The sequence below is a fragment of the Camarhynchus parvulus genome, chromosome 9, assembly GCF_901933205.1.
Source record: "Camarhynchus parvulus chromosome 9, STF_HiC, whole genome shotgun sequence".
Classification (NCBI taxonomy): Eukaryota; Metazoa; Chordata; class Aves; order Passeriformes; family Thraupidae; genus Camarhynchus; species Camarhynchus parvulus.
Genome location: NC_044579.1, coordinates 8,993,162 through 9,020,214, shown reverse-complemented (window position 1 = coordinate 9,020,214; position 27,053 = coordinate 8,993,162). Strand labels below are relative to the sequence as shown.

Genomic DNA, 27,053 nt, shown 5'->3' with positions numbered 1-27,053 from the left:
CAGAGAAACAGCAATTGGCTGCAGTATTTACATGTGGTCAGAACTACTGAGGTTGGCTCATTAACTCTTTTCCCTTGTTTCCTTAACTCATGTTTATTTTTCTTAAGGCCATAAATCAGAGGGACAAGGAATGTAAAATAGGGCTGATTTATGTAAATGAAGAATTGCAGCTGCTGGAGAAGTGACAGGGATTTTTCTACAACAGGTTCTTTGGGGTAGGATGTGGAACCTCATTTATAACCACGTGGTTCTTGGAGATAAGAAGGATATTTGTCATCAGGGATGGGATGCATTAGATTTGTTGTTGGTAATTTGTAACCATCTAAGATAAAGGTATCTGCAGTCTAATAGGTAGCTTTTGAGTCAGCATGCTGCTCCTTCAGAGAGCTGGAACAGTTTTGCCTTCTCCCAGATACTGTTCCTGTGTCTTCCTCCAGATGAGGCAAAGTGCAGCCAGGTTGAGGAGATCTCCTGGCCTCCCACTTTCTCCTGGCCTGGCTTTGTGATGTTACTTGCTTTGAGGGGGATCCCTTCTCCTCAGATTTCTGAAGCTTATGTCCTAGCTGCTGTGCACATCACAAGAACTGGGAATGAGTCTGGTCTTGATGCAGTATCATGCAGTCCAAGGTGGTCAGTGATTTATGTGCATCAATAGCAGTTTTCTTAACACTGCTAACTCAGGAAGCCTTTCTTTCTTGCTATTTGGGATTATCCTTCAATATACAAATCAATGTCCTGGAACCTGTAGCTGTGACAGTCTCTGTTTCTGCAGCATCTTGAAGAATTGCAACTGATACTTTCAATCAAGTTTCATATTTAAAAAGTGCCACTCAGAACAGTGAAAGAGAAATTAAAATTCCTCCTGATTATCTTTTCCCACAAATTCCTCACAGCTTCAGTAGCTGTGGACATGACATCATTCCCCAGCATGTGCTCACTGGTAAGACATCTGGTGTGGGCTTTTGAAGGTCCCAGGTTCTACCTGCACTTTCCAGTTTTTACCCCAGCCTTAACTACCTGGAGGCTCTTTAAAAATGTTGGTAACGATCTAAGAAAATACTGCAAGGCAGAGCTGATCTACCAACTTTGCTGAAAAAAGCAATTTCCTTACTTTCTCACTATTTTTATTTCTTTCTCATTGTTTGTTTATTTTTGTTTTCTGTGTTCTGTCATATCAGGCAATATCTGCTTCATGAAAGTAGGTCTGTCTGTGTTGCTTATGAGCCTTTTAGGTTTCCAGTATGCTATTGATTCATCCATCTTCAGCTGTGTCACCTCCTGGGGTTGAAGCATTTCTTTGTTTTTAGCTTTGTCTAAATTGTTTTGAAACAGAGAGCAGTGCCAAAACACATACTTTTAATTGCGCAGCTTTGGAAGTGTGAAAATGAAGTCTTGGCATGATCTAATTAGTGCTTGTGTATTTTGGTCGCAAAAAGTGACTCGTGAAGAATTCCCCAGACACGTTCTCTGTTCTGTGTGAAAATAATCCTGCATAAAGTTGTATATCCTGCTTAGTTCTTGTTGGTGCTTGGAAGTCTTGACTGTTATGCTTTCACTAATTAGCTGCTAGGACGTCCTTTTCTTTTCAGTCTCCTTGCTTTTGGCTTGTTTGTTGGAATGAACATTGGCTACTTTTGCTGGCAAGCTCTATAGAAACTGGCATCTCTCTTGTGATCTCTTTCAATCCCTCATGGTGTAATGTTTGCCAGGTTGGTGCTGTCTGGGGAAAGTCCAAAGGACTTGTGTGAAGTGGAAGGAATATTTCAGCAGCTTTTCTTTCTTCCTGACCTAATGACTGTTCAGGGCGTGGGGAGTTCTGGTAAAAGTCTCAAGGACGGTAGCTAGGTCACTTACCTCTGTGCCCTCCTTGAATTTTTTTGCAGTAAAGTAAATTTCCGGCAGGTTTTATCACTCCTTTTGATGTCAAATTGGTTAGGTTGGTTTTTTTTTCCTTCTGTGAAGATCCAGTTTGCTGCTGTAGCCTCCTGCAGTAATTACAACTGCTGTGATGGTCTGGCTTAGGTTTGGACTTGTAGCTCTTCTCACTTTGATGAGGGTCTGTGAGCTTATCCCTTGACAAGCATCCTCTCCAAAGGGTCTGTGAACAACAGATCTGGGCATAGCCCAGCTGTGTCTGACAATCCTGTGGGACCCATGTCCTGCTCAGCTCAACTGCCTTGGGAACAGCTCTCTGCCCATTTGAAGAGTCTCTTTCTTGCCTTGACCTTTAGGCTCGTGCTCTGGGCAGAGCAGTCTGGCAGCTGCAAAGCTTTGCAATGCCTTTCCCTTCAGCCTTTGTCATGTAGCTGGCCCTTAAATGTACAACTGGCTTCTGGTGTTAGACAGGCAGCTTCCTTGCACCATCTCCATATTAGAGCAGCATCCAGGGGGAATGTCCCAGCGCTCCTTTCTGGTGACTGTGCCTGGCTGGGTCATCTGGCTGGGAGCAGAGCTGCTCCCTCCTGGGCTGCAGAGCTGTGCAGCATCACCACTGAAGGAGAATGAATGGCTCGTCTGGCTCTAGTTTATTTATCCAGCTGAGCAGGGAACTGGTGCCATGAGAGAGTGCTGTGTTGGCAAGACAGCTGGTGCCTGAGCTGCTCTTCAGGTCTGTGTTGTAGACATACCCAAGGTTAATGGATGGCCATTAGTTTAATCTGGTTTAATTTCATAACTGTCCTTCATGCATAGTCTGAGCAGTATTTTGACAGGATGGCATTACTTTATCTACTCTTTCTTGTTTCCCCCCGATTCCTGAAACTTTCTCTAAAAATGCTTTCTTCCTTTTCTTCTCTGCACAATTGTTAAGCTGTGGATGTAATATGTTTATCAGCTGAGATTCGTGTCTTGGAAACTTAATTTACCTTTTTATCTAATGGTTTATCACTAATGCATGGTAACGTTTCCTGGCAGGATATGCATTGTTAAAATTCGTTTGTAGGAACTCAAAAAATAGCATAGGAGCGGGTGGCTCCTGTAAGCTTCAAAATTTTTGAAGCAGAAAAGGAAAATGCTCTTCATAGTACCTGACATCAGTCCCACTATCCTACTTTCCCATGGGGTGACTCCTATCAGTGCTGATATATAACGGAGTCCAGAGACTAGGTGTGGTGGCAGCTGTGGCTGTCAAGTAAAGGAAAAGCTGGGAGGGGAAGGCTGGCCTTGTCAGGGCAGTGTCTCCAGCTACACAGGAATTTCCTATGAGCTGATTGAGACCTTGGGCAAACTTTTTGCTAACAAAAAACCACTACCACATGTCAGAATTGATTTTTTTATTTTTCCCGCCATTGTCTTTTTGCCACTGAAGGAGTCAGCATTGTCCAGTGGTCAGTTATCCAGCTGTCTGCCCTCTGGACCTGCAAAGCCACTCAAGCACTTCACCAACACTGTTTTTTTGGGGATGAGTGGCACATCATTGCAGCAGCCAACTTCAGTGACATGGGAATGGTCCTGGGGCCTGAGGCTTGTCTTTGAGCAATTAGTTGCTATGATCACAAATAAACGGATAGACTGTGCTTCACAGCTCCAGTTCCCAAGCACTGATTTCTGTTAAGTGCTTTGTGAAAAAAAGGAAAAAATAATCAAAAAATAATCTGCAGTTAAATTAATCTCCTCTAACAATGTCTAATGCATTCTGAGGACCGGTGCTTGAGGGAAGGGTGTTGTACAAAATGACAGACAGCAAAATAGACATAACTCTTTGTGCAGGGCTTTGAGGTATTAGGAAATACAGCTCCCAACACTGGCGCATCAGCCTCTGATTAAACACTGTGGTTTCACCGGCTCAGGATTGATTACTTTAGAAAGCACTAAGTATTTGTCAAATACTCTTCCTTCGGATACTTGACATCCGGATCCTTTTGTCTTCATGACTTGCCTCAACACCTCTGCTTCCCAGCAGGCTGGGTGTGCTCCCTCCTACCCCTCCTCCTGGCCCCAGTGCCCATGCCCTGCACTGTGCCTCAGTTTTAAATTCTTGCATATTTCTTTACTGGGAATACATAACCTTTTCTTCACAATGAAAATACGTGCTTCCAAGTATTAATAGTTGTGAAAAAAGTTCTACCCCAAAATTGTCAGATTTTTCAAGCACAGTTGCTCTGATATTCTCACTGTGCAGAAATAAATACAAAATAAATGAGTGAGCTGTTTATGTATCATTGACAATTGAAAACTAATATGGACAGAGATTATTTTTTAAATTTTTGCTGAAGAATGTTTAAATCATGCCTTACTGCATTACACATTACAGGATATTTATGCTTGTGTTAACACTACAGTTAAAGCTGAGGTTAGTCAACCTTTCTGTGTTATGAGATTAGGGAGGTAAGTGCAGGTCTACAGTAAAGCTTGTTTGGGGCAGAAAACTGAGCTCAGAGGTTTGTTTTGAAGTCAGTGTTTTATGGACAAAGTTTGGTAAGTCTACTCTGTGATTTTTCTCAAATTAAAGTAAAATGCTGTATGTTGAAATGTTTCATTTCATCATGTTGTACCTGTAGAAGGACTTACCTGAAGAATTTTCTCTTATGAGACTGCAGCTGGGGACTGCGGGGTGGAATTTTAACACATGTACTTGCACTTGGCTATGAGGGGAAGAAAAGAGAAGGAAATACTCATAGTCTTTAGGATGTATTTAAACTTTTGGGGGTTGCTTTGGAAAAGTTAATGTTCATTAGAGGTGGATACCTTTAGAATGTAGTAAATCATACAAATGCACGTGACAGTGTTGATATGAGAGATGAGCATGTTAGGCCAGTGATGGGGAAACTTCATCCTGAGCAGCTTGTTGGCATGTCAGATGGGAGCCACTCCCTGTGGAGGTCAAGAGTACACTGGTGTTTGTGTGGCAATTTTTGACTGCTCCAAGAAAACAATAGTGGTTTAAATTCCTAAACAATGCATAATTGCATGAACTGAAGCTTGCAAGTTTTTGAGCTTGTATGCTGTACTAACTTGCACTACTAAAAATTCAGTGTTTTACCATTAAACAAAGACAGACTACTTTTTGTACTGGGAGGACTGTAGCATACTTGTTTCACAGTACCTCAGTTGCAATATCCACATATAAAATATGACTTGTTGCAAATATACAGGTTTCTCTGTATACAAGTTTCTCTAGTGAGACTGTTTTATGCATTAATTTACCTTAACCCCTAAAGCACCATAGCAGCTTTCTGTTTTTCTTTAGGTCAGGTCTCAGTGCTTCTAGGGCTCATGGATCCTGGCTCATTGTTGAATACTCTTGGTAGTTTTGAAGCAGTTAAATGTCTGAGTTGCATCTTTTAATTACAGATCCGTAGCTTTCTTCAGTGTCATTTGCAGTGTAATTTGGGGGGAGCAGCTCATAAAGCCATGATGAGAGAAGAAAACAAGAGGCCCACAGTTGAACAGTGTGAGAAGTGAAACTGGTTTTCATCCAGTTTCTCAAGTATTGGCTTTATTTTTAACAAGCCTAGACTAAAGGTTTGATAAATTGGGGTTATATGGATTGTGTTAGGCAAATCAAGTAATATTCTGTTAAGAAATTATGAAGCCCATTCAAACCCAGAGCTTGGGTAGAAGATTTTAATTGTACTCCAAGGACTCTGCAAGGTGCAGTGAAATAACTTGTGGGAGGTTTTAAAGGCAACTTTACAGTGTGGTCAAATTAGAAGGAAAATTATTAGTTAAGAACTGAGAAGTTGCTTAGTTTTATTTTGGTGGAGTGCTGTTAACATTTTACAAGGAAGCAGGTTTGATCATGCACTTGGTGTGAAGTTTGTGTTGCCAATAACCTTTGTTCTGCAGAAGCTTCTCTGGGTGGGTTTGAATGTTTGAATCCTTAGGGGAAGGATGCCTTTGGTGGAGATGCCTGGCCGTGTCTGCTGATGACTGGCAGCGCAGGTGATTGTTGTGGGGTGGGATCCTGTCCCTCCCTGGAGCTGGAAGAGTTGGTGTGAACTGGTGGGTTCTCGATAACCTTTTGTGTGTTTAACGAGACAAATCCTTCCGCTCAATTGTTTCACTGTGAACAAATGCTTATCACCGGATGATTTTGTGTACCTTGTGTCCCTTTGGATTTGTTTTGGATCAGGGACTATAAAAGCTGGTGTCTGGAAGGGGGTGTTGCAGGGATGGGGCAAGTATTCGCCAGCTTGTTAGAGTTGCTCAAGCACAAGAAATGCAGTTGTTACCAATGGTTTACATGCAACTTCCTTGTGTCATTTGATTTTACCCAGTGCTGTGGAATTGCAGTAGGGGTTATAAGTGCTTTATTCCACAGTCTGTGGGTGAGGATGGGTAGACTGAGGTGGGAGTGCATGTTTCAACCTTCACATTGCCTATCTCCATCCCTCTGTGACTTCCTTCACTTACTTTGTCTCTGCACATCTCCATCCCTCAGTGCCAGGGCCCAGCATGGCCAAACTGTGGAGGTGGAAGTGGTAACTTGGGTCCCAAATGGAGCAGTGGGATTTCAGTTTGGATCCTCAGCAGCCTGAGAACAAACTGTTGTGTGAAGTGTTTTCTTTTCCTGATGGTGTTATGGCACAGTTGTAGCTGGGTACATAGTAAACCAGCAAATTATCTTCAAGGGTCAACAGGTACTTCAAAACAAGGGAATTTAAGGAGGTTTTAAGCAACAAGGAAGTGGTGGACCTAATGTTTTTCTTGAGAGGGCATTAACTTGCTTTTCACATGCCCTTAGCTCTTAAGACAATGTAGGTTCTTTGGCTACTGATAGTCTTAGATCTGGTACCTGTCATCATGGGTTGGAATGGGAGCAGGCAAATGTGAAGTTTGCCATGTTAAAGCCAACAAATAAACTGCTTTTGCTGGTGAGAAAGCAAATGAAAGGGGTTTCCTAAAGCTGTGGACTGCCTGGGTAGGCTCTGAGATTTTGGCCATCTTCCTTTCCTGTTTTATCAACTAAGATGAATGGTGAGTCAGTATAAGCTGTATGGTGTGTTTCATTATTGGAGATCTGTCAGAAGAGTTGCTTAATAATCCAAAGCATTTGGATTCAATGTGATAAAACTAATCATAACAAAGTACTTCAGTGCCTAACGTGAAGCTGTGAAGAAAATCCTATTATCTTAAAAGTATGTGTGTATGAAAGGGCTAATTTTTTCTTTCTTAACAAGATAAACATAAACTCATTGGTGAGTTGCAGAGCAGCAGTACTGTTTCCAGAGGCTGCTTTCCAAACTTCCCTGAGATGAAGTGAAACTGAGATTTAGTGCTGTCACTTGTGGAGTTTCAAGAATATACTTTTGAAGACCTTTTAAGTTACATGGGAGAAGTTGTTATGGAATCAGCTTATTTAATTTATATTTAAATAGTTGTAATGAACATAAATTTCCTTTCCTAATTTCTTGGAACAGCCTGCCTTTTTTGCTGGGTGCTTTTTTCCTTTTGTCAAATTGCTTAAACAATTTATCATTAACATATTTACTGTATTAACAGTAAATATTAGCAGTTTAACTTCTAAGTATTATTCAAATAACTACTTCTAGGCAAGGAAAATTATTAAATGTCATCCCATACTTACTTTTACCCAGACGGAAAGACTGAAGAAGTGAAGATTGCTTTTGAGTTCATTTGATCTGTATGAAGCAACTTTGAATTTCCTGGGCTTGTTTAATAAAGGTACTGAAAGCCCAGTGTAGCTGCCTGTCTCAGATCCAGTAATTGTACACAATGTATTGCAGGGGAGGGATAGTCTTTTCCCTTCTGGTTAAACGGATTAGCAATCTGTCATTGTTGGTAATGAATGTTTGCAGGTAAGCACAGTCCAGGTTTAGCATTTGAGCTGGCTTCCTTGTGAAGGTTTGATTTCCTTGTTCTGTAATTTCCAGTGCTCAAGTGGGAGTTCTTCTTGGATGACTAACGCATTTCGGTGCTGGTTAAGGCACTTTTGAAAACCCAGTGTTTTTCATATATTAAATATTTTATTAATGACATAAGCAGGTGTCAAGGCTAGTTCACAGTCACATGTTTTTGAGCCGTGCTTCTGAATTTTGTGATTCTCAGATTTATTTTGTAAGAGTGTTGAATGGCCTTAACACTTGTTGCTGTTCTGCTTCCCCATGTGGCCCATTAGCACCTTGGCTTTGTACCTTTTTACTGTAACCACGTGCATAATTTTTCTTGAATTTCTGCATTTTGTGTTTCAGTCTTTGCTGCATGTTTGAGACTTGGAAGTGTGTTCAGAATATTGAGAGGGATGTATTGCTAAAGGTGAATCCTTATGCTTTCTGTTTGAAGTACAACTAACTCTTCTGGGCATGTAAGAAGCTCATCACTGCTTTTGCATAGCCTGTGAGATGCAGTTTGCTGCAGGTTACAGCCATCCATTTCCTAATGGCACACAGAAAGTCTCCTGAGGCAGAGGGGAGAACTGGGGAGAATAAGTTGTAGGGTAGAATCTGTCAGTGGGAATATCTGGCTGTTGTGTGACTGAGCTGCACATGTGTAGTGGTGGGCTTCATCAAGCTAAACCAAGAGGCATAATTGACAAAACTGAAAATAAATCCTGTATTACTAATATCTGGGAATGGCCAAGCTGTTAGGACTTGGAAGCATGATTCAAAGATTTGCCAAGTTAGCCTTTGATGATCACTAGGAGAAGAGTTTGCCCAGGAAAAGTGAGTTATAAAGTAATTCAAGACTTTCTAAAAAACAAAAAAGCTTCTTGCGCAATCAGAGTTTAATGACCAAGGTGATGGCTTTATGCTGCCATTGTCACTGGTTAAGTCCCCAGTATTTTTTATTTGCACCTGTTTTTACTGATCTCATAATTGGTCATTGTTACAGAATGCATGTGGAATTTGATTGAGAGACCAACTTTTCCTTTTGGATGGAATGCAAACTACCTATTGGAATAAAGTTTCTGTACTTGTGATTATGGGCACTGTCAGTGTTTCCATTATAAATTTCTGGATTTTTTTTTAAAGGAGCTTAAAACTAAGCTGTAAAAATTTGTTCTTGGCAGAGAACTTGTGTACAACATCTCAGCTCAAGTAAAACTTTTTAATGAATTTTGAGAGAGGGAAGGAAAACCTGAAATACTTTCTAAGTTGAGGTTACACAGGTGAAGTATGCCCTGAAATCTTTTGTTAACAAAACTCAGCTTGTAAGGAAGTAGCATAACAGAAACCCCCAGTGTTAGTCCCATGTCCTGCATTACATTTTAAATTGAGTTAGAAAAATTGAGTGTAACTTTTGATTCATTCTGTGGAAAAGCTTTTGACAGAACAGCATTTATTGCTGGGCAGGAAAAACAGACCAGAAGTTACCTGCCATCAGGAACTCTGTAGTGGCCAGCCCTTCCCACCACTGGAAAGGCTTTTTTATGGTGATGGTAAATCTATTTCTGAGGGAAAGCAGTAAAAATACGCCATTCCTATTGAGTCCATTTTTCAGTGCTGCAGAAGATGCTCTGAGACCATGTTCAGTCAATGTATATTTTCAGTGGATTAAATAAATCTGACTATTGACGTCATGAAAATAAGCTGAGAAGCCTGGTGGTGGATGATGATGCATTTTACTCTTCTAATAAACACTGCTTCAAAATTTAATGAAGTGTGCCATGTTGCTAAAGGTAAATGCAAACAAACTGAGCTGTAGACTCTTTGCTTGAGGTGCTGCTGGTTAATGAGATTCGTCACTGAGTAATGTGAGCAGATCCTGGTGACGCAAATGCCAGCAGTCATTCCCTGCCCTATTTCAGGAGGACACCTGGTGATACTGATTGTTTTCACTGGAAGGAGAAGAAACACTGCAGCAAGATAAGTCCTCAGCAAAATGTTGAGCATCACTCATCTTTACTGTGCCTTGAGATCCTAGTTCACTTTAATTTCCGCTAAGATGGGCTCCCTTCAAATGCAATCTTTGTGTCGCCTTGTGCTCCTCTATTTTCTTCTGTTAATGTACTTTGTCTTTAACAGAAGCTTCCTAAAACTTCTGTTGAGCATCCACAATGTATTGTAGGTTTGATGCAGCACTCAGCATGGTGTGTGCCTGGTTCTGACTGGGACAGCTGAGCACAACTGAAAAACAAATAACCCTGGGAAGGGTGCATTTTATCAGAGGTAGGGGTGTGTGGAACCTGTGCCTTCCAGCAGGAATAGGCAGACATACCAGCTCCCTGGAGACAGACCAGTGACGGTGCTCTTGTGCCTTTCCTTCTAGAATGTCTTCTGTTGTGGCAGATTTTGTGCTCACTTTTAAAAAGAGATCAGTTTTTTTGGTACCATTGCTATTGTTTATTTATCAATGAAGCTGCATAATAAGAAAAAATCATGCAGTAAGGTTCTGGAGAATGCCTTGGTGAACTAGTTTTGCTGCTGGAGGCAAGTTCAGTGAATAAATTTAATGAAAACTGCAAGGGATTTTGTTATTGTTACAGATAATTATCTAAACATTTTGGAATCAGATAATTTGGTTCTAAACTAGTTAAAATTTTGGTTTTAAATGTTTTGTCCAAGGTATGAACTAATTTTGGAAAGGTGTCAATAGCCAAACTGTCAAAAATTCTTATTAGTAAGTACCTGAAAATTATGAAGAGATAGCTATGCTGTGGTTATAAGTGTGGAGTCATTCCTGATTTTGCTTCTGTTTTGCTGTTCTAGTGATATTTCCAAGTGTAATACAACTGAATGATGTCTCAGGTCATCTTTAGATAGGAATTCAATAATTGCTCTGTTTAGTGATGAGCCTGTTAACTTTGTGTGTGGAAATAAGAATATTTTTTTTATCCCAACAACATAAAATATAATTGGTGTTTTGTTTTTAGAGCTGTGTGACATTTCTTTCTATTCTGTCTTGATTTTAAGCAGCAGCTGTAAATAAACTAATGCTGGTCTTTAATTATGTGAGTTTCTGCTGTGAAATCTGGGGTTCTGAAACCCTGAACATGATCTCTGATTAAGCCTTGGTGCCTGGGTGGGAAGAAGAGGGAAAGCCTTCCTCTCTTTGTAGAAACCTCACTGATGTGTTATTGTTTCTGATAAGGCCTCATGAGTGAAGTAATGCTTTGAAGTATTTGGAAACATTAATCTTCACATGTACATGTAAACCCAATATCATCCCCATTTTCTGAGTGAGGAGGTACACCCTCATTTTTCCTGGGATACCTGCCTCATAATGTGGTTTTTTTTGGCCTGCTCTTCTTTAATACCTATGGAGCAGAGTGACCTAAAATACTTAATATATGAAAATTGTTTAGATATTTGTGTTTGCTGCCTTACCACATGTGCATGCTTTGCTATTTTCAGCTTTCTTTTCACACTTGGACTTTGCCTTGCCAGCTGTGTGAAATTCAGGTGTAACATCTTCAGGACAGAGTGTGCAGGTCTGCCCAGCACAGTGTCAAGTGCTGCAAACTGGGCAACCTGGCTTGAGTGAGTTTCCAAAATTCATGGGCAACTGAGAGCAGGTTTATTTTCCTTGAACAGAATTACTTTCCTTATGTACTTTGTAAGGAACTTGTTGCAAGTCTAAGATGGATATGGAAGCCTGGGATTTCCTGCCAGTAATAGTGATTTAATATGAAATCAGTCCCACCTGCACTTTCTAACTGGCATTCGAAGACTCCTTGCCCAAATAAATGGACTTGTAGCAGTTTTAGCTCACAGGTGAACCTTCCCAGTATGACAACCCAGCCTGTATTGCCTGTATTTCCTGTATTTGCAGGAATCTTTGAGCAAAATTGTGCTGCTGTCATCTTCCTCTTCTCTTCCACAGTCCCTTGGTGCTCTATGTTGTAGTGAGATTCTGTCCAGGGACAGAATTTGCTGATACCAAGTCAAGTGAAACAGTACATTAACCTCACAGCTTGTCTTCTCTTCAGAAACAACTTTGAAGGGACACAGAAAGGTCTCAACATTTGAGGAAGCTGTTCTCTTTTAATCCTCAGTGAATCATCTGTTTTTCTTTTCCTCCACTTACCATGCCTGCAGGGATTATCTCCTCCAGTTCCTTTCATCTGTGGGTGGTCCTCTTCAGCCTGGCTGCCCCTGTTCTGCCACAGCTTCCCCTGAGCACAAATCTTTTCCAGCCTGTCCTGGAGTGATGGGGAGGGTGCTGGATTGAGGTCTTGGCATGCATGACTGGAAGTGGCAGCAGCACAGCATGGCAGGACACAGGTAGAGTTATGGCTCAGCCCATTTCCCAGAGGATGGAGCTGCTCATGGTTAGAACCACTCTGTCAGATGGTACCTGCTGGCTCCTGCATGGAAAATATGGTGTTAAAGTGGATTTACAATCTTCTGTGCTAAAAGTTTCCTGGAATGTGTCTCCATCACCTATTACCAGATCTCCTTACCTTCACACCAAACTGTGACTATTTGCAAAGGAAGCCCTGGGTGGTTTTGTGTGGGTGACTTTAATGGTATCGTGCTGGCAGTGGGGGAGGCTGTTGTTCTTGGCTGGAGCCATATTTTAATGCATTTGAAATCTGATTTAGAAATTATTGTAGATGCCAGCTTCCCTGGTGTGACAAGGTAGAGACCATAGGAGTAGGAACTGATTTTGGCAAGCCCTTTCGATGCGGTTGAGACAGGCATAGTGGGATGTACTCAGCCCAGAGCAGCTGCGTTTTGCCTTCCATATCTTCAGAGGAGCAGAGGAACACAAAACAAGTGCAAGAATGTTCCTGTAGAAGATGAAAAGATATAAAGACAGGACTGTCCAGCAGTTGACTGAATGCAGCCTGAAGATGGATGACTGGAAAGGCTAAGAAATGAAGAACTATTTGAAGCACTTCTAGAGTGGGAGTCTCAGTGACGCTTCAGCGATGACGTGTTTAGGTTCCTGATGCTCTTATCCCACTGTGTGAATAAATAAGCAGACCTGGGCTGATGGAGCACACCAGTCAAAGGAAGTTCCCATTGGGGCATACGTAGTCCTAAAACTTCCATAAATTGTTCTATAATATGACACTTTCCAATTATGGGTTTTCATAATAAGAGGCTTACTAGCAACCAGTAATGCAAGTTAACTGTGGAAATTTCTATTGCTTTTCTTGGCCCTTGTGGACTTCCTGAACAGTATGTGCTTTGTCCCAGGTGTCCCATTCTGGGCTTTGAAAGTGTGTCCCAGCATGCCTGGGGCTGAGACCCCTGGGAGCTGGCACTTAAGAGCCCAATCAAAAGGAACAAAAATTGCAAGTGAGGGGCTGAAGGTGTCAGCCCCAACATGTAGATGCTTGGTTGATTTGTTTCCTGCTTTGGTGAGTTAAAGTGTTGATCAGTAAGAGATTTTTTTTGGACACATGGGAAATCATTTTTATACAGTTCTGAAGAAAAATTCCAACCCTTGGGAAGTATAGGTATGCAAATATCTTGGATAGCCCTTCCAGTACTTTTTGATTAGTTTGCATTGTCAGCCTGCTTTCTTCTTACGGGCACGTGCGGGTACCAGCTTGTTTGGTTTGGTTCGGTGAAATCTTGAATAAATCTTCAAAGAGTATCATTGTTTCCAGGGAATATGTTTTTCATACATGCTTGTATTGTTTTTTAAAAAAAGGCAGTAATGGATAATACTTTGGTTTGTGCAAGCCAACGGTGTGGATTTGCTTGGCATTGCAACTTTCAAATTATACACGCTCAGCACAAGTAGATTCTTTTCTGATTACATGCAAGCTCTGTGTAATTATTGCATCTTTTAAAATATGTATTGATTCATGGTATTGTCTTGAAGTTGCAAATGATCCAAAAGCCTGTCTGCTTCTTTACATCAGATGAAAACTGGGTATCTTTTTGCAGTAATTTGCTGAAAATGCAGGAATTTCAGAGAATCATACTTTTGAAGGTGTAACCTTATGTTACTCTCTTCTTCTAATTCACCCCTCTTGAGTGATTTATTCTAGGGTCTGTGCATCATAAGTTTTGTCCTGGCACCCATTCTTGTAGTGTTGCAGTGCCTGTGCACATTACCAGAAAAAAGATGGCTGGGAGACAGTTTAAAAAAAAAAAAAAAGTTAAACCAAGAAGAAAAGAACACACACACAAGAAAAGAAAAGCAGTTCCAGTTAGTTGAGAGGGTTTTGCTTGCCGGTGTGGATGGGGCATAATTTGATTTAAATGACTTTTGAAAAACAGTTCTTAAAACTGTTCCATGCATTTTCTTCCTGGCTACTGTTGAAAATATGGAGCTGAATATTTTCTGTGATGTTTCAAACCAATATGTTCTGGCAGCCTCAGAGCTGGGCCCTGTGCATTGCACTCTTGTTTCCAGTTCGCTGTGGCCTGGAGTGCAACACTCAGCTCATGAGATGCACCAAAGTGGGAGGTCTTGTGAGGAGCAGGCAATACAAAGACCCAAGGTACAAGGAACATTTCACTGGGGTCCAGCAGGGAGGCTGCCAGTTTTAAGGGCCTCTTTTGTGAAAAGAATTTGCTGGTAGGAGATGAAGAAGCTGTTTGTGCTTCTTTGAATTTTGTGAGTGTGCAGGGGGAGGTTGATTCCTGGGTGTTACTAATGTCTGGGTGCTGAAGTGAACCTTTTGTGCTTCTCTGGGGTCAAACTTTCCTCACTTGAGAGATGGGCTATGGCTAAGGATTCGTCAGTGTGACATCTTGCTGTACAGAATAGCATGTGGGAGAGGAGATGTTTGCTGGATCACTTCTGCTCCAGGGACTTCTGTGCCTTGGGAAGTGTGTGTGGGAAGGTCAGTGCAATATAAGGAGGTATTCTGAAAATAGAGGCTGTTTTTTTAGCACCAAATCAAATCCCGGGGGTGGCAGCAGGAGTGGAAAGTGTGGAACAAGTTTGTTGATCTGGCTATAGAAATACACAGCTCTTTGGTAGCAACTCCCAACAGGGCTGGCTTGCCTACAAAGGAGGTGGCAGAGTGTTCCCTGCAAGGGAATCGAGGACACTGTCCCTCCCCATACCTCTGACACTGCCACCCTCAGTAGCGGTTGATCCATGAAATGTGGGCTACCTGTGCTGAGCAGGGACAGCTACTTCTGACAAGTTTTTCTTGCTTCACAGCAGTTGTTAGAGAGTACAAAAGGCAGGACTGTACTGATGGAGCTGTTTATCTGTTAGGAGAACCAGATAAAATGGACCTGAGGAAACACGGTCCTGATCCCAGGGCAAGAGCCAGACTTGGGAGAGAGATGGGTCCAGGGAGACCACGGAGAAGTGGCGGGAGGGGGTGAAGGCAGGAGTAGACTGAGGAGAGACAGGGGCAGAGGCATCTGTCTCCTGGTCAGTGATAATGAGGTGTGGATAAACATGTTTGGAGGCAAAGTGTAGGTGTGGGATGAGGGCCAGGGAATGGGAATGGGGAGATTTCAGAGGCAAATGACAGGTCAGAGACGAGATAGGGAGTGGAAATACATGGTGAGGAGACAGTTCTTGTTTTGGCTTTAGGATTCAGAAAGGTCAGTCTTGAGAATTTTCCTTGTTGATGCTTTTCCACTTGTTTTCTGGTTATTTGTGCAAGATGGTTGGGGAAGGATTTCAGATGGACTTGGAGGGAACACGCTGTAACCTGGATTGCTTTGGTACAGCCTGAAGCACAGAGAGATGAGTGAACAGCTCAGGAATGAAGTTTATTGGTAGAAGCAGAAAGAAGTAGTGAGTTGAGGTGGCTGTTTTGAGGTATGAGGGATTTTTCTACAGTTAATTCTGTTTCTCGTGCAGTTGCCTGACAAGGCTGGATGTAGGACTGTCTACTTAGGTTGGACTAAACATGGATGTTCAGTTTGATTATTTGAATTAACTCTGCAGAAAAAACTCACTTTGCAGGTTAGCGTGAGCAGAGGAGTTGCAGGATTCTGGGCAGGGCAGGCAGGATGGCTTTGGGGTCTCAACAGGCTTGAAGGCCATACTGAAGATCTGTCTCAATATTTTGTTTTCAAAACACAAGCCTTAGATTTCATTTGTTTCCTTCCCACTTTTCATCTGCTGCAGTGGGTACAAGTCAGAGCAGATTCTGAAAAGTCACTGTTTCCAAGAAGCCTTTGTGTATTCAGATCATTTACCCTTTGAATCCTCAAGCAGGATGGTATTGTAGTGACTGCTGTGACAAAACTGTGTGTGACATCTGGGAACAACAGAGTCCATCGGGGAGGAACAAGTAGTCTTTTCCTATTCAAGAGGGAGAGATTTTAATACGGATGTTTGTATGATTATTGCATCCAATGTGATGTCTGAAATGTAAACTGTAATGTGCTGTTAATATAAAATAGCTATCCTGGGGGCTGTTAGCCAGCGTTTCCAGTGATTTAGAATTAAATGATTGTAATGAAAAAATCCAATCTCAAACCTCAACAAACCTCCTCAGTATAACATTATTGTTATTTTAAAAGTAATGCCATAATTGCTCCTACTGAGACTAGTCACTTTTACTGAGTTGTTGTCTTCCCAGTACTGTTTGGTGTATCTGGGATTATGAAAAGAAGGAAGGGTGCTTGGGACAGGTGTTTCTTTTCTTGTAAGTGCCATCCTTTCTTTGTCCAAGAAAGAGCTAGAGTGAGACAGCCTTTGTTTGGTTACTCTTTTCAGAAAATCAAAGCTCTTCCTTGAAATATTTGTGGTAGCTTGGCTCTGGTATCTGTGTAGGAGCTGTGACAGCATCCTTGTGTTAGCCAGGCTCTGTTCCCACTCCTCGTGAGGGAACATTAGGGAACCAGCTTTTAAGTGGAGCCTGTTTCATATGGCAGAAGCTGGGAGAGGAATAGATGCAGGTGTTCACAGCCCTGGTATGAAATGTGGTGTTTGTATCAGTGTTGTGGTAGCAACGGTCCTTTTAACGAGGGGATGGTAGTTTGGTCCAAAGCCCCTGTTTTCAGCTGTCCTCCTTTTGAAATAACTGCTTTTAACCTGGTTCTGAGACTTGTTGCTTAACTAAGGCTCAACTTCAGAGAGCACCAGCAGCTCTGACCTAAACTTTGTCTCCCTACCCAGTATTGAGCATAATGATGGTGTTTGGCTAAAGCAGAACTTGTGTTTGATCAAAGTATTTTTCAGAAGAAAGGCATTTTACCTTGGTTTGCAAACTTTAGAAGGTGGACTTGGGCTAACACCTTATTTCTCTTCTAACTGTTCCCCTATTCAGTCCTGCCTGTTTAATGTGAGCTCTTTGTGTGCTGTGAAACTTCTTCAGCTCCCACTTGCTGATGAATAGACTGCACCTTTCTGTACAAGCATGAGCAGCCTCTTTGTCTGTCTGCCCTAGTGAAGAGAGTTACCATTAATAGCTTGTCACTTCTAAAATGTTTTGGGCAAGTTACACATTCTGGGTTTGAGTACTCATTAGAAGACACTTTACAGGGTTTTGGCTGACTTATGTAGAAATACAATCTCCATTCTGCCTCAGTATCCTTCTGGAAATACTCTTTTTAATACCAGCTTTTTGAGTGAGATGAAGAACTTGATTTTTTATTGAATCTGTGTCCAAACTGGCTGTAGTGAAGACAATTCTGCTTCCTTACCTGCCAGGTGCTTTCAGCAAAGGAAGTCTCTTTACACAAGGCTCTATTGAAAGCAGTGACCCTACATGGAAAGTTTTTAGCAGTTTTTAGCCATGCAAGGTGCATTCATCCAGCTCTGTCTAGTCTAGCAGTCATGTCATTTCTTCAGATCTATGAGGATTCATGGATTGCTTGTAAGGATCAGAGGTGAATAAGAAAGAAAAGCAAACCTTTTCGTGTCAGGCTTAAACACTTCGGGGGCTTGGTACATTTATTGGAAAGAGCCTGGGGTTAATAGCTCAAAGATTATTGAAAATCACTGGTCATGTTCAGCTGTTTCAGTTTACAGGCATTGAGGAGGCAGCAGCAAAAACTCTGTACCTGATCTGAGAGTAACCAGGCCTGGATTTTGTGTAGAGGTTTAGGTGGGGAGTCTGTGAAAAGCTGGGTTCTAACAGGACAGATAAGAGATTGGTTCTGGCAGAAGAGGCCTTTTCTTCTGTAGCACATGAGGTAACCCCTATGCTTTTAGATGCACAGAACCCAGTTCAGTTTTCTGTTGGAACAAATTCCTCCTGAGTAAGGACAATTGGTCATTCAATTGCTACTTCAAGACTGGGCTGGGTGCTCTGCTGTCCAGATTGTACAGGTCCATGCCAGGATGGTTTTGCCCACTAGCTGGTTTTTATTATACTTATGGTTGAAATGGGATTTTCATTCAAATATCTTGTGTTCTGTCAGCTATGGCTTTGCAATCTAAACCAGTCACCAGTGGGGCATCAAGTTTCTACTTCATGCTTGTTCAGTGATGTCTGTTTTAAGCTGGAAGAAAACATACTTGGACACTGTCTTCAGGATCAGGCATTCAAACAAACAATTGGCTTTCATCAAAATGTTTATTAAAACTTGTTTTAAATTATTGTTGAAGAGCATGTAAAAATAACAACTAAGGTTGACATTTTGCTTCTCAGATCAGGAAGTTAAGGTCCTTTAAGGGGCTTTAATGATGTTTGTGTGTCATACATATCATGTATATGTAACTAGGGGGAATCCCATTTTTCTAGGTCCATGCAGGGTCAGCTGCATTGCCAGGGAATGGGACTCTGTACTGCACAGATGACTACATGATAGACTGAGCCAATTGTGTATTTGCTTTACTCTGTGTCTGTGATCAGAACTGACCCGTTCTAGCTGTGTGCATTATGCCATGGATAAGCTGCAATGTTAGAGGAAACAGGAGAGTGCAATATCATCAGATTCTTGAGTCTGAGATGCCACTTGTAAGAAATGCTTAATATGTCATGGTTGGATTTTCTGCTGCTCATAGAGAGAAGGATCCTGCTCTGGAATTTGTGTGATGAGCTCATGCTGGCCAGCAGCTCTGATCATCTTAAATGGAGTAATTGTATCCACTGATATCCTGATTTTGTAGAGTCTTATGCAGCTTTCCAGTGTTCTGATGTACAGCTTCCCTAAATTTTTGGTGTGATATAAGAAATTTTGGGTGAAGTTCCCTGCTCTGTTATGTATGAGGTCAGCCTTAATGATCTATCTTGGCCATAAAAAGAAAACAAATCCTATCACCCAGGCTTGCCAGCATCTGGACATTTTACTGATCTATTGTCCGTGGAGGTTATGGTTTTGTGGACTCTGGAAAACTTTACTGAAAAATCCTTTTGAAAACTCATAAGGAAATGTGTGACTGGGGATTTAGGTAGTCACAGCTGGGGTATCATGGTGCTGCTGGTGGCAGCAGGGTATGTCCTCTAGCTTGGGGGAAGCATAGCGATTTTAGCACAGAGCATTTAAAATGAAATCTGTATCTGCTGCCTTCTTTAATAACCACATAAACTTTTCAAGCATAACCCCTCCAGTGCCACATTTTAGAGAAGTGTTTCCTTTCCTAAGATCTATTTGATGTTATTTGCTGCTTTACATATAGAAAACATACTAATTTAGGACTCAAAGCACATCTCACACTCTCCAAAGAAAGACTGGGACAGAAAAAATTGCAGGCAAAACTTGAAGAGGTTGAAGGAAATGAACTCCTGCTGCAGTTGCACACTTGCACACATCTGGTGCAATTGAAATTTAAGAGCTGAAGAGATCCACATCTGACCATGGTAGGGTCCAAACATTACTGTTGACACTGGTTTTCTTTTTGGATAGGTACACTGGCAGAGTCATAGCGTGTGGAGCCTTGTCAGCTTTCTAATCTAATAGACTGTTCTTGCCCAGACCATTGTGTGTCAGTATTTTATGTACCAAATGTAGCCAGGTTTAATAATCAGCCATTTTCCTACCTTCTGCCAAACTTTTCCCCTTTTTTTGTCACAATTTAATGTTTGAGTCAAAATCTGCTATGGTAACAAATTATATACATGTTAAAAACTGAAAATAGAGATGGAAAGAAGAGTCACAAAAGGTAACAAGAGTTCAAAGCAGTGTCATTTGAGTTTTTTATTTTTAAAGACTTGAATTCAGCCCCATTTTAAAATTGATTTTATTTCTGTTATGTATTGTGAAAAGCTTACAAAGAAATGGATATTGCTTGAAAGCATGACTGTAGCTCTTTGTATGTAAAGCTGTAAAAGTATTCCCTGTACAGGTCTGATTTTGATTTATTTGCTTTTTAGTTACTAAAGAATAATTTGTGGAACTTTTTTGACTTATATTTTCTTACTTGGAACAGTTGCCTTCAGGTAGCACCTGTTGAGGTTATTTATGCTTATTTCTAGCAACTATATAGATCATATAAAGTATGTTACCAAAAAGTTGTTACTCTTGTTTTATTGTATTTAAAGGGCCCTTCACTTGCCTTGCTAGTGGCATGAGTTGCTCCAGTCATGTACTGGGTTATCATGCTGAGGACTGGGAGATCTTGGAGGAGCTCTGGGGAGTTACCTGCCTGGCAAACACCAGCACCAGCTGGAGGGGAGCTCAGTCACTGGGAGGGCACTGGAAAGGAGTCACCCAGTATCTTTGTGGTTTTAATATTTAGCAGGTTATTTCTTATTCTGTACTGATTTTCATCTCACTCTGAAGTACCATAGCTTGAATGAAACCTAAACATTTGGAAACTGAAACCTGGGTCTAGGTTCTCCAGCTGTGTAGGTGTTTGCAAGCTCACTGTTGGTTGCATGAAGGATGCTGGTAAAGCCTTGTGTGTCCAAGGTATCAACCACTTTGGTCATTATATTCTGAGCTGGAACAGTTTCTGCCCCTGTCACATGCAATGAGGGGTGCCATCAAGGCCTGGTGTCTGCTTCACTGGTAGTTGGCCTCTTCTTCAGTAATTTGATTTGGAAATTTGTATAAGTAATGGCAATAACTGAGTGCCTTTGACAATAAAAACACGGCCTAAAATAAATGTAAAGCTTGGTGCATTACCAAGCTGCCACAGTCCAGTTCTTCCACAGGTCACAGGGCACCACGTTCTCTAATCTCTGCTTTTTCAGTCTGTTCCTAATTGTGTGGAAGAGCTTTGACATGATCCCAGCATTCACTGGAACTGCTTAAGTTTTGGGACATCCCAGGATGATCAGTGTATCTTGGTGAACAATGGTCTAAGCAACCTATTAAATTGTAGTGTATCCTCCTCCCTGCCTGTGTTTACTCCTAACTTCTGCTGAGCTGATTAGAGGCTTGGCAGGAACTGTATGGTTATGCTCTAGATACACTTTGGATACATTATTGTCACAGTTGAAGTATTGCAAAAGCTCTGCCGTTCCAGTCTTTATCCTACTGAGGTACCTCTTTTGATTGTGCAATATCTGTGCTAATTACACGGCAATTGCAGTGCGCCACCAGCCACCCACAATTCATTGTCAGCTCCTTGGGGATGCAAATGAAAAAGGAAAGATAATGTTTTCTTTCTTCAGTCCAGTGATTTAGCTTGCCTCTGTTTTTTTAATCCCCTGTTCCTTCAGGTAATAAAGCCAGATGGTAGTGACAAAGAAACAGAAGTCACACATGAATCAGACGTCCCTGAGGACATGCTGGGGACTTGCATTCCACAAGAGACAGCGAAAGGCGATGCTCAAAGTCCAGATGTCATTATAGAAGCTCAATTTGATGATAATGATGCAGAGCATGGACAAGACCACTTGCAGGATATGTTGACTGATGACATTAAGAAACTTTCCCTGGATACTGGTGAAAAGGGTGAGTAGATCAGGTTGCTGATTTTAGGCCTTTATTTGAGCAAACTGTTGAAGTGTTACTTGGTTGCCTCGCTTTGCTGTGAGATATAAAATACAGGCGTAAAAGCTTAATGCCTTATCACTTCTCTCCCTTTCTGCTAAACTGTCTTCATGGTTTTGAATGGATATTAATGGCTGGGGTATATGTAGCTTTGATTGATGCAAAGTAAATCAAGTAAATCTGCGAAACAGAAGTCACACCTTTAGATTTGCAATTCTCGGGGCTGTCTGGGGACTGCTGGTTGCTGTTCAATTCAAGATGCTGCTGTAGCGGTTTCCTTCCTTGCAGCTTGATTGGCCAATCTATGTGAGTCAGTTTGGGGATAATATATTTCCTTGGGGGCAGTTAAGTTTGTTGCTGTTTCCAAGCAGTTGAGTTATGAGCAACTTAAAGATTTGGTCTGTTTAAAAAGAAAATTGCACTAAAACCTAAAGCCAATTATGCGATCTGTTTTGAAGGCAAACCTATTTTATTCTGAATCTGAATTCCATCCAAGCCATCAAGTGTTGCTTAGGGCAAAATAAAATAGGCTCCCCTGTCCCAAAACTAACGCTTATGCAGCGCTTTGCATGTCTTTTCTAGTATTAAATCCCTTCCTGAAGAGCTGTGTGTTGAAGGGATTCTGACAATTGGCACATTTAACGTGCCATGAAAGGTTTGCCAGGGCAGATATTCTGGTGTGTTCCTGTTGCTTGCCCCAGTTGTCCAGAATAGGTGGCAGTAACTCAGGACCAAGCAGTTGTTGGGCTCTGACAAATCTTGATGGTGGTAATAAAGCTGTGCTATTTGATACCTCGTGTTTTCCTGAGATATTTGAAGATGCACAGACCCCTGCCTGTACTATTGGTAGACTTCCATTTCTCACACCCATCTGTTAATAAAACAGGAAATAATATTTGAATGGAAGTGTTGTAGTTTTTATGACAAAGCATTGGTTTCACCTCATGAATGGACCTGCCACCTTACCAGTTCGTGATGCTATTTCCTTCTGGGTATCTTCACTGAGTTCCTGCCAAGGCACATGAAGCAACTCATATCTTGTTCCATTCCTTTCCAGGATACAAGTTGATTTGGGAGTTACTCATCTTGTCTGTGGATGTTGTACACAGGTGGTTTTTAACACCAGCTGTTTTGCAGTCTATTGCAGCTGCACACCACTGGGCAGCTTTGACTCAACAATTCTCCTGAGTCACATGTTGTGTCTGTTGCATCTTTGTTGCTTCTGATAGCAGTGCCAAATTAAACATTGTAGAAGTACATTCTAGTTTGATACCAGCATCTAAAATAAATACAGGCTTGAGCCAGTATTTTACTTTAGTTGTGTGACTGTTCTTTAGTTTAAAGAGTTGATGAGAGTTATTTTTTTTTTGGTACATCACAGTTCCTCGAGATGCTCTAGAGTGACCTGTGTTGGAAGTTATCAAGTCATCTCTCAAAATCTGTGCCATCTGAGTGGGTTTTGCCATTTGATTTTGTCTTTGGAGAATATTTGTGGGACAGATGTGAGATCAGCTTATTGTCTGCACAGTTGAAATCCAACTTTTCCACTGCAGTTGCCTAAGCCAACTGTTTTCTTTTGTTTTCAAGGTCTTTCCATGCTGATCCTTAACAAGCTTTGTGGCTGGTGTGGATGTGCCAGTTAGATTTTTGCTGAGTTTGTGTTTTGCTATCACCTCTTCTAATATTTGCTTCAGATTCTTTGGCCATATAACCCATATGGAGTTTTCCCTACTTTCTTCTTTCTCTGCTTTTTAATACCATCCCTTTTTTATACATATTAAGTTTACAATGCTGATTTTTCTGAAGGTGTTTTTGAGTAGTTGATGATTCCTTTGGCTTGTTTCCTGTCCTTCATACAATTTCTCATATCATCACTTATCCAGATTTTCAGTCTTGCCTGGAAAACAGCTATAGTTATTCTAGCATCACTGATAACTGTCGTGAAAAAGAAGAAAAAATCCTGGCAAATTCAGCCTCCACAGGTGTGGCTTAAAATGCTTTTTTAAAAGCACTAAACATACACGTTTTCAAGGCAGAACTGAACCTCAGAGGGTAAAATCAGTTGCACTTCCTAAGGCCATGCGCTGGAAGGTGGTGCTGGCGTTGGAGGTGGAGAGCACTGCAGGGTTGGGCCGTGGTGGGTGCAGGTGCCCTTGCCTGGGTAACGTGGGCCTCTCCTGGGAGAGCTGCTTGGTGCTGCTGCTGCTGCTGCACTTTCTGCCTGTGAGCCTTTTCCTTCATGTTACATCCCTTCTGCTGGAAACATCTCCTGCAGTAAAGCAGGATGGAAGTTGGGATTCACAGGGGGATTTCTTCCTGACCCACCAAACCCAGTGCTTTACTTGCTTTCCCTGAGAGCATTGCTTTGCAGGGCTTATCACACAGTCCCATTGCATGGCCTTAAGCACAGAAGGGAGCAGGAGGAATTTTCTATGGCCAGCACAAGTCTTAAATGAACGTTTGTGATGGGCTTTCTTCCGTTTTTGGAAGGGTTTTTAGGAAGGTTTCAAACTGGCCAAAGATTCTATCGAAGATGATATATTAATGAAACAAAATCAAGAAACAGTCTGTCATGTTCTCATGTGCACTTATTGTATGTATTTGCTTACATACATGTGTGTGTATGTGTATATTTATAAAAAGATACATATATATATACATATACATATACATATATATATATATATATATATAAGATCTACCTAAATTCAAACTAAATAAAAACCCCACAAGATTTCTGGAGGTGAAAAATATCCATAACTACTGCAATGGAATCAAAAGAACATTTTACTTATTCTGGGCAAAAAAACCCAGAGCCAGGTTGACACTGTGCTCAAATCTTTGTTCACGAACACAAGTCCTGCAGTTTTCTGCTCTCAATTGCAAGATGCCTTTTGTCCTTCCCGATGTAGGAGTAGGATTGCACAATATCTCTGCTGGCTCATCTGTTCTGATGCCCATGGTCAGAATGAACCATGAAGAATAAAAGTAGACGTGTCATTCGAATAAGAGCACTCTGGGAGCGCAGACTGTTTTGATGTCTTTTCCTTGGCCTGTGTCCCATCCCTTCTCATGGCTCTGTTCCTCTTCAGAGCACAGTCACCCTCTCCATCTCTAGTTACACGCTGGGACAAAGAATTTTGGGGTTGGCCCTCACTGTCAGAAGCTCTGAAGCATGAAACATTGTGTACACTGATTATGACCTAGATTTGAGGGACTGAATTTCCCTGAAGTCATTGTACCTTGGATTTCCTGTGCCTCTGTGGGGCTTAGGGCAAACTGGTAGAAATTGTTATTATGCACAAGTCTGCAGCCTTAGACGCACTTGTTGGATCTGTCTTCACTAAGTGCTGCTGTTATGAGAGCTGTGCTTCCTGCCTTTCTATTCCTGAGTCCCCAGAAGGGATGGGATAAGCAAGAGGGAAGTCCATGAAAGTGAAGAGAAAATTGCATTCAGCCTAATTCTCAGCCCATGTACTTTCTTGTGCTCATAAAAGTGAGTCAGTCTTGCTTTGCTCAAGGATATTTAAATAGAAATTCATAATTGGTTTCACTCTGCCAGAAGATGTCCTGGTCAATGAGTTTGCTCTGCTTATCTGAACTTTTCTTGCAAAGAGTTGGGGTTAAAGATCATCTTTGAAAAGTCTTCAGTTGAGGAAGTGACAGCCATTCTCCTCTCCAGCACCTGCTTCTACACAAAGACCAATTCTGTCCTGTTCCACAGTTAAATTGTCTGAATGTTAAGCTTTGGTATTTGGTCTTGCAAAGTTGAAAGTATCTTTTGCTCTTGGATTTTCAGCTGTATTTCCGAAGAGTAAATATCTATATGCTGAACAAACTTTCTGTTTTGTTTTTTTTCCTTAAAAAGACAGTAAGAATGAGCACCTTGAATAAAATTTCTCAGCTTCCTTAGTAGTGTCCTTCAAACCCTCTTAGGGATTTCTATTCCCTACTGAAATGTGGGCAGAGAACAAGCCAATAGCATCCTGGCAGTAGTCTGAATCACCAGTGTGTACACTGAAAAAATTAATTCCCTATAGTGCTTGGTACTGACATGCAAGTCCTCTGTGTTGTACCCTGAGACCTCAGCTTACTCTGTGTTACTACTGTCCACAGAACTCATTCACCAGTCAAAATGACCTTTGCCAGGTCTGTAATTCTTAATCCTCATTCACATTGACCACTGCAAAGGAGGTCATGTAACTTTTATCTCTTACTGATGACCTAGAATATATTACTTCTATGATTTTTCACTGTAGTAGGAGGATTTTCTTTATATTCCATTTCAATATGTAATAAAAAATGGAAACTCTGTATCTCTCAACCTGGGAAAAGTGCAAAATGTTCTGTACAGAATAGTTTATGATACTGTATCCCTACACAGACTGTGAGTCACTTGAGTTTCCTACAAATGTGAGCTGTCTCTTGTTAAATATTGGAATCAGATTTCTCTGATAAAGAAATATCAGCAATTGAACAGTAGCAGCTACTTGCACTCATGAGAATGGCAGCTGTTCTCATAAAAGTGCCTCAGCCCTTCTTTAGCAAAATGATATTCAAATAAAAGTGTGTAAAACAGTGTCTCTATGCCAGAAGCTATCCTTGTCAAACTCGTTTGCTCAGCTTTTTTCAGCTCTTCTCACGGGAGATCTTACTCCACCAGATACACAAAATATCCTGCTTCCCACGGGGTGGAAGTCATCAAGCTGGTGGACTGGCTGCCCTGGCAGCAATCAGAGAGTTGTGTTTGTTCAGGATTTCCACTTACACCTACCCTACTGCAAATCAGAACTTGGATATGTGAATGTCTGAAGCTTGCTCATTGCCTTGACGTAATGAAGTTTGAACAGAAATAGCTCATTTACAGGCAGAGTAGGCTCACGTGAACTGAGTAACCAATGGATAATGGGTAGGGTCAACAGAATTTGGGAGCTGCTGCAGAATTTGCTCATGTCTCCCTGTCTGTTCAGCATTCATCAGGTGGAGAGGTCAATCTTTATCAAGTCAAATGTGACTGTCAGTCTCTAGTAATCCTGATAAGATCAGAAATTATAACCTAAAATTGCTTGGTGTCCACACTGCTGCTGACTGGAGGCTGTATTTTGAGTATTTCAGGATTGCTTGACTTAACTGAAATGGTGGTGTTTGGTAAGTTCACTGTATGGTTGTGTAATAATGGCATCAAGCCTTTCTTTTCTCGAGGTGATGTTCTAGGGTCAGTGCTTAGAAGGGTTTTTGGATCTTTCTAGAAAAATAGAAACATGTATTTATAATGCAGAGTTTAGTCTCTGTTTTGCACTTCTGCACTTCTCATGCACTTCCATGTCCCCTCTAGTGCTTTTGTGTCCTCTCTCTCCTTTTAAGCTTGACAAGGTGCCTACTTGCCTTTTGTGCCTTCCTCTGGCACCTGGGGTCCTGCGGTTACCAATGTCTTGTATTGGCCCA

The 27,053-nt window shown here is 41.4% G+C and overlaps 1 protein-coding gene across 1 annotated transcript in view; it reads left to right on the top strand.

Moving 5' to 3' along the window:
* Nucleotides 1-27,053, top strand: part of DIS3L2 (DIS3 like 3'-5' exoribonuclease 2) — a 179,647-nt gene that overhangs the window by 35,329 nt on the left and 117,265 nt on the right. The window contains exon 7 of the mRNA XM_030954141.1: nt 21,335-21,569. Within this exon, the coding sequence (XP_030810001.1) occupies nt 21,335-21,569 (235 nt within the window). The remainder of the gene's footprint in view (nt 1-21,334; nt 21,570-27,053) is intronic.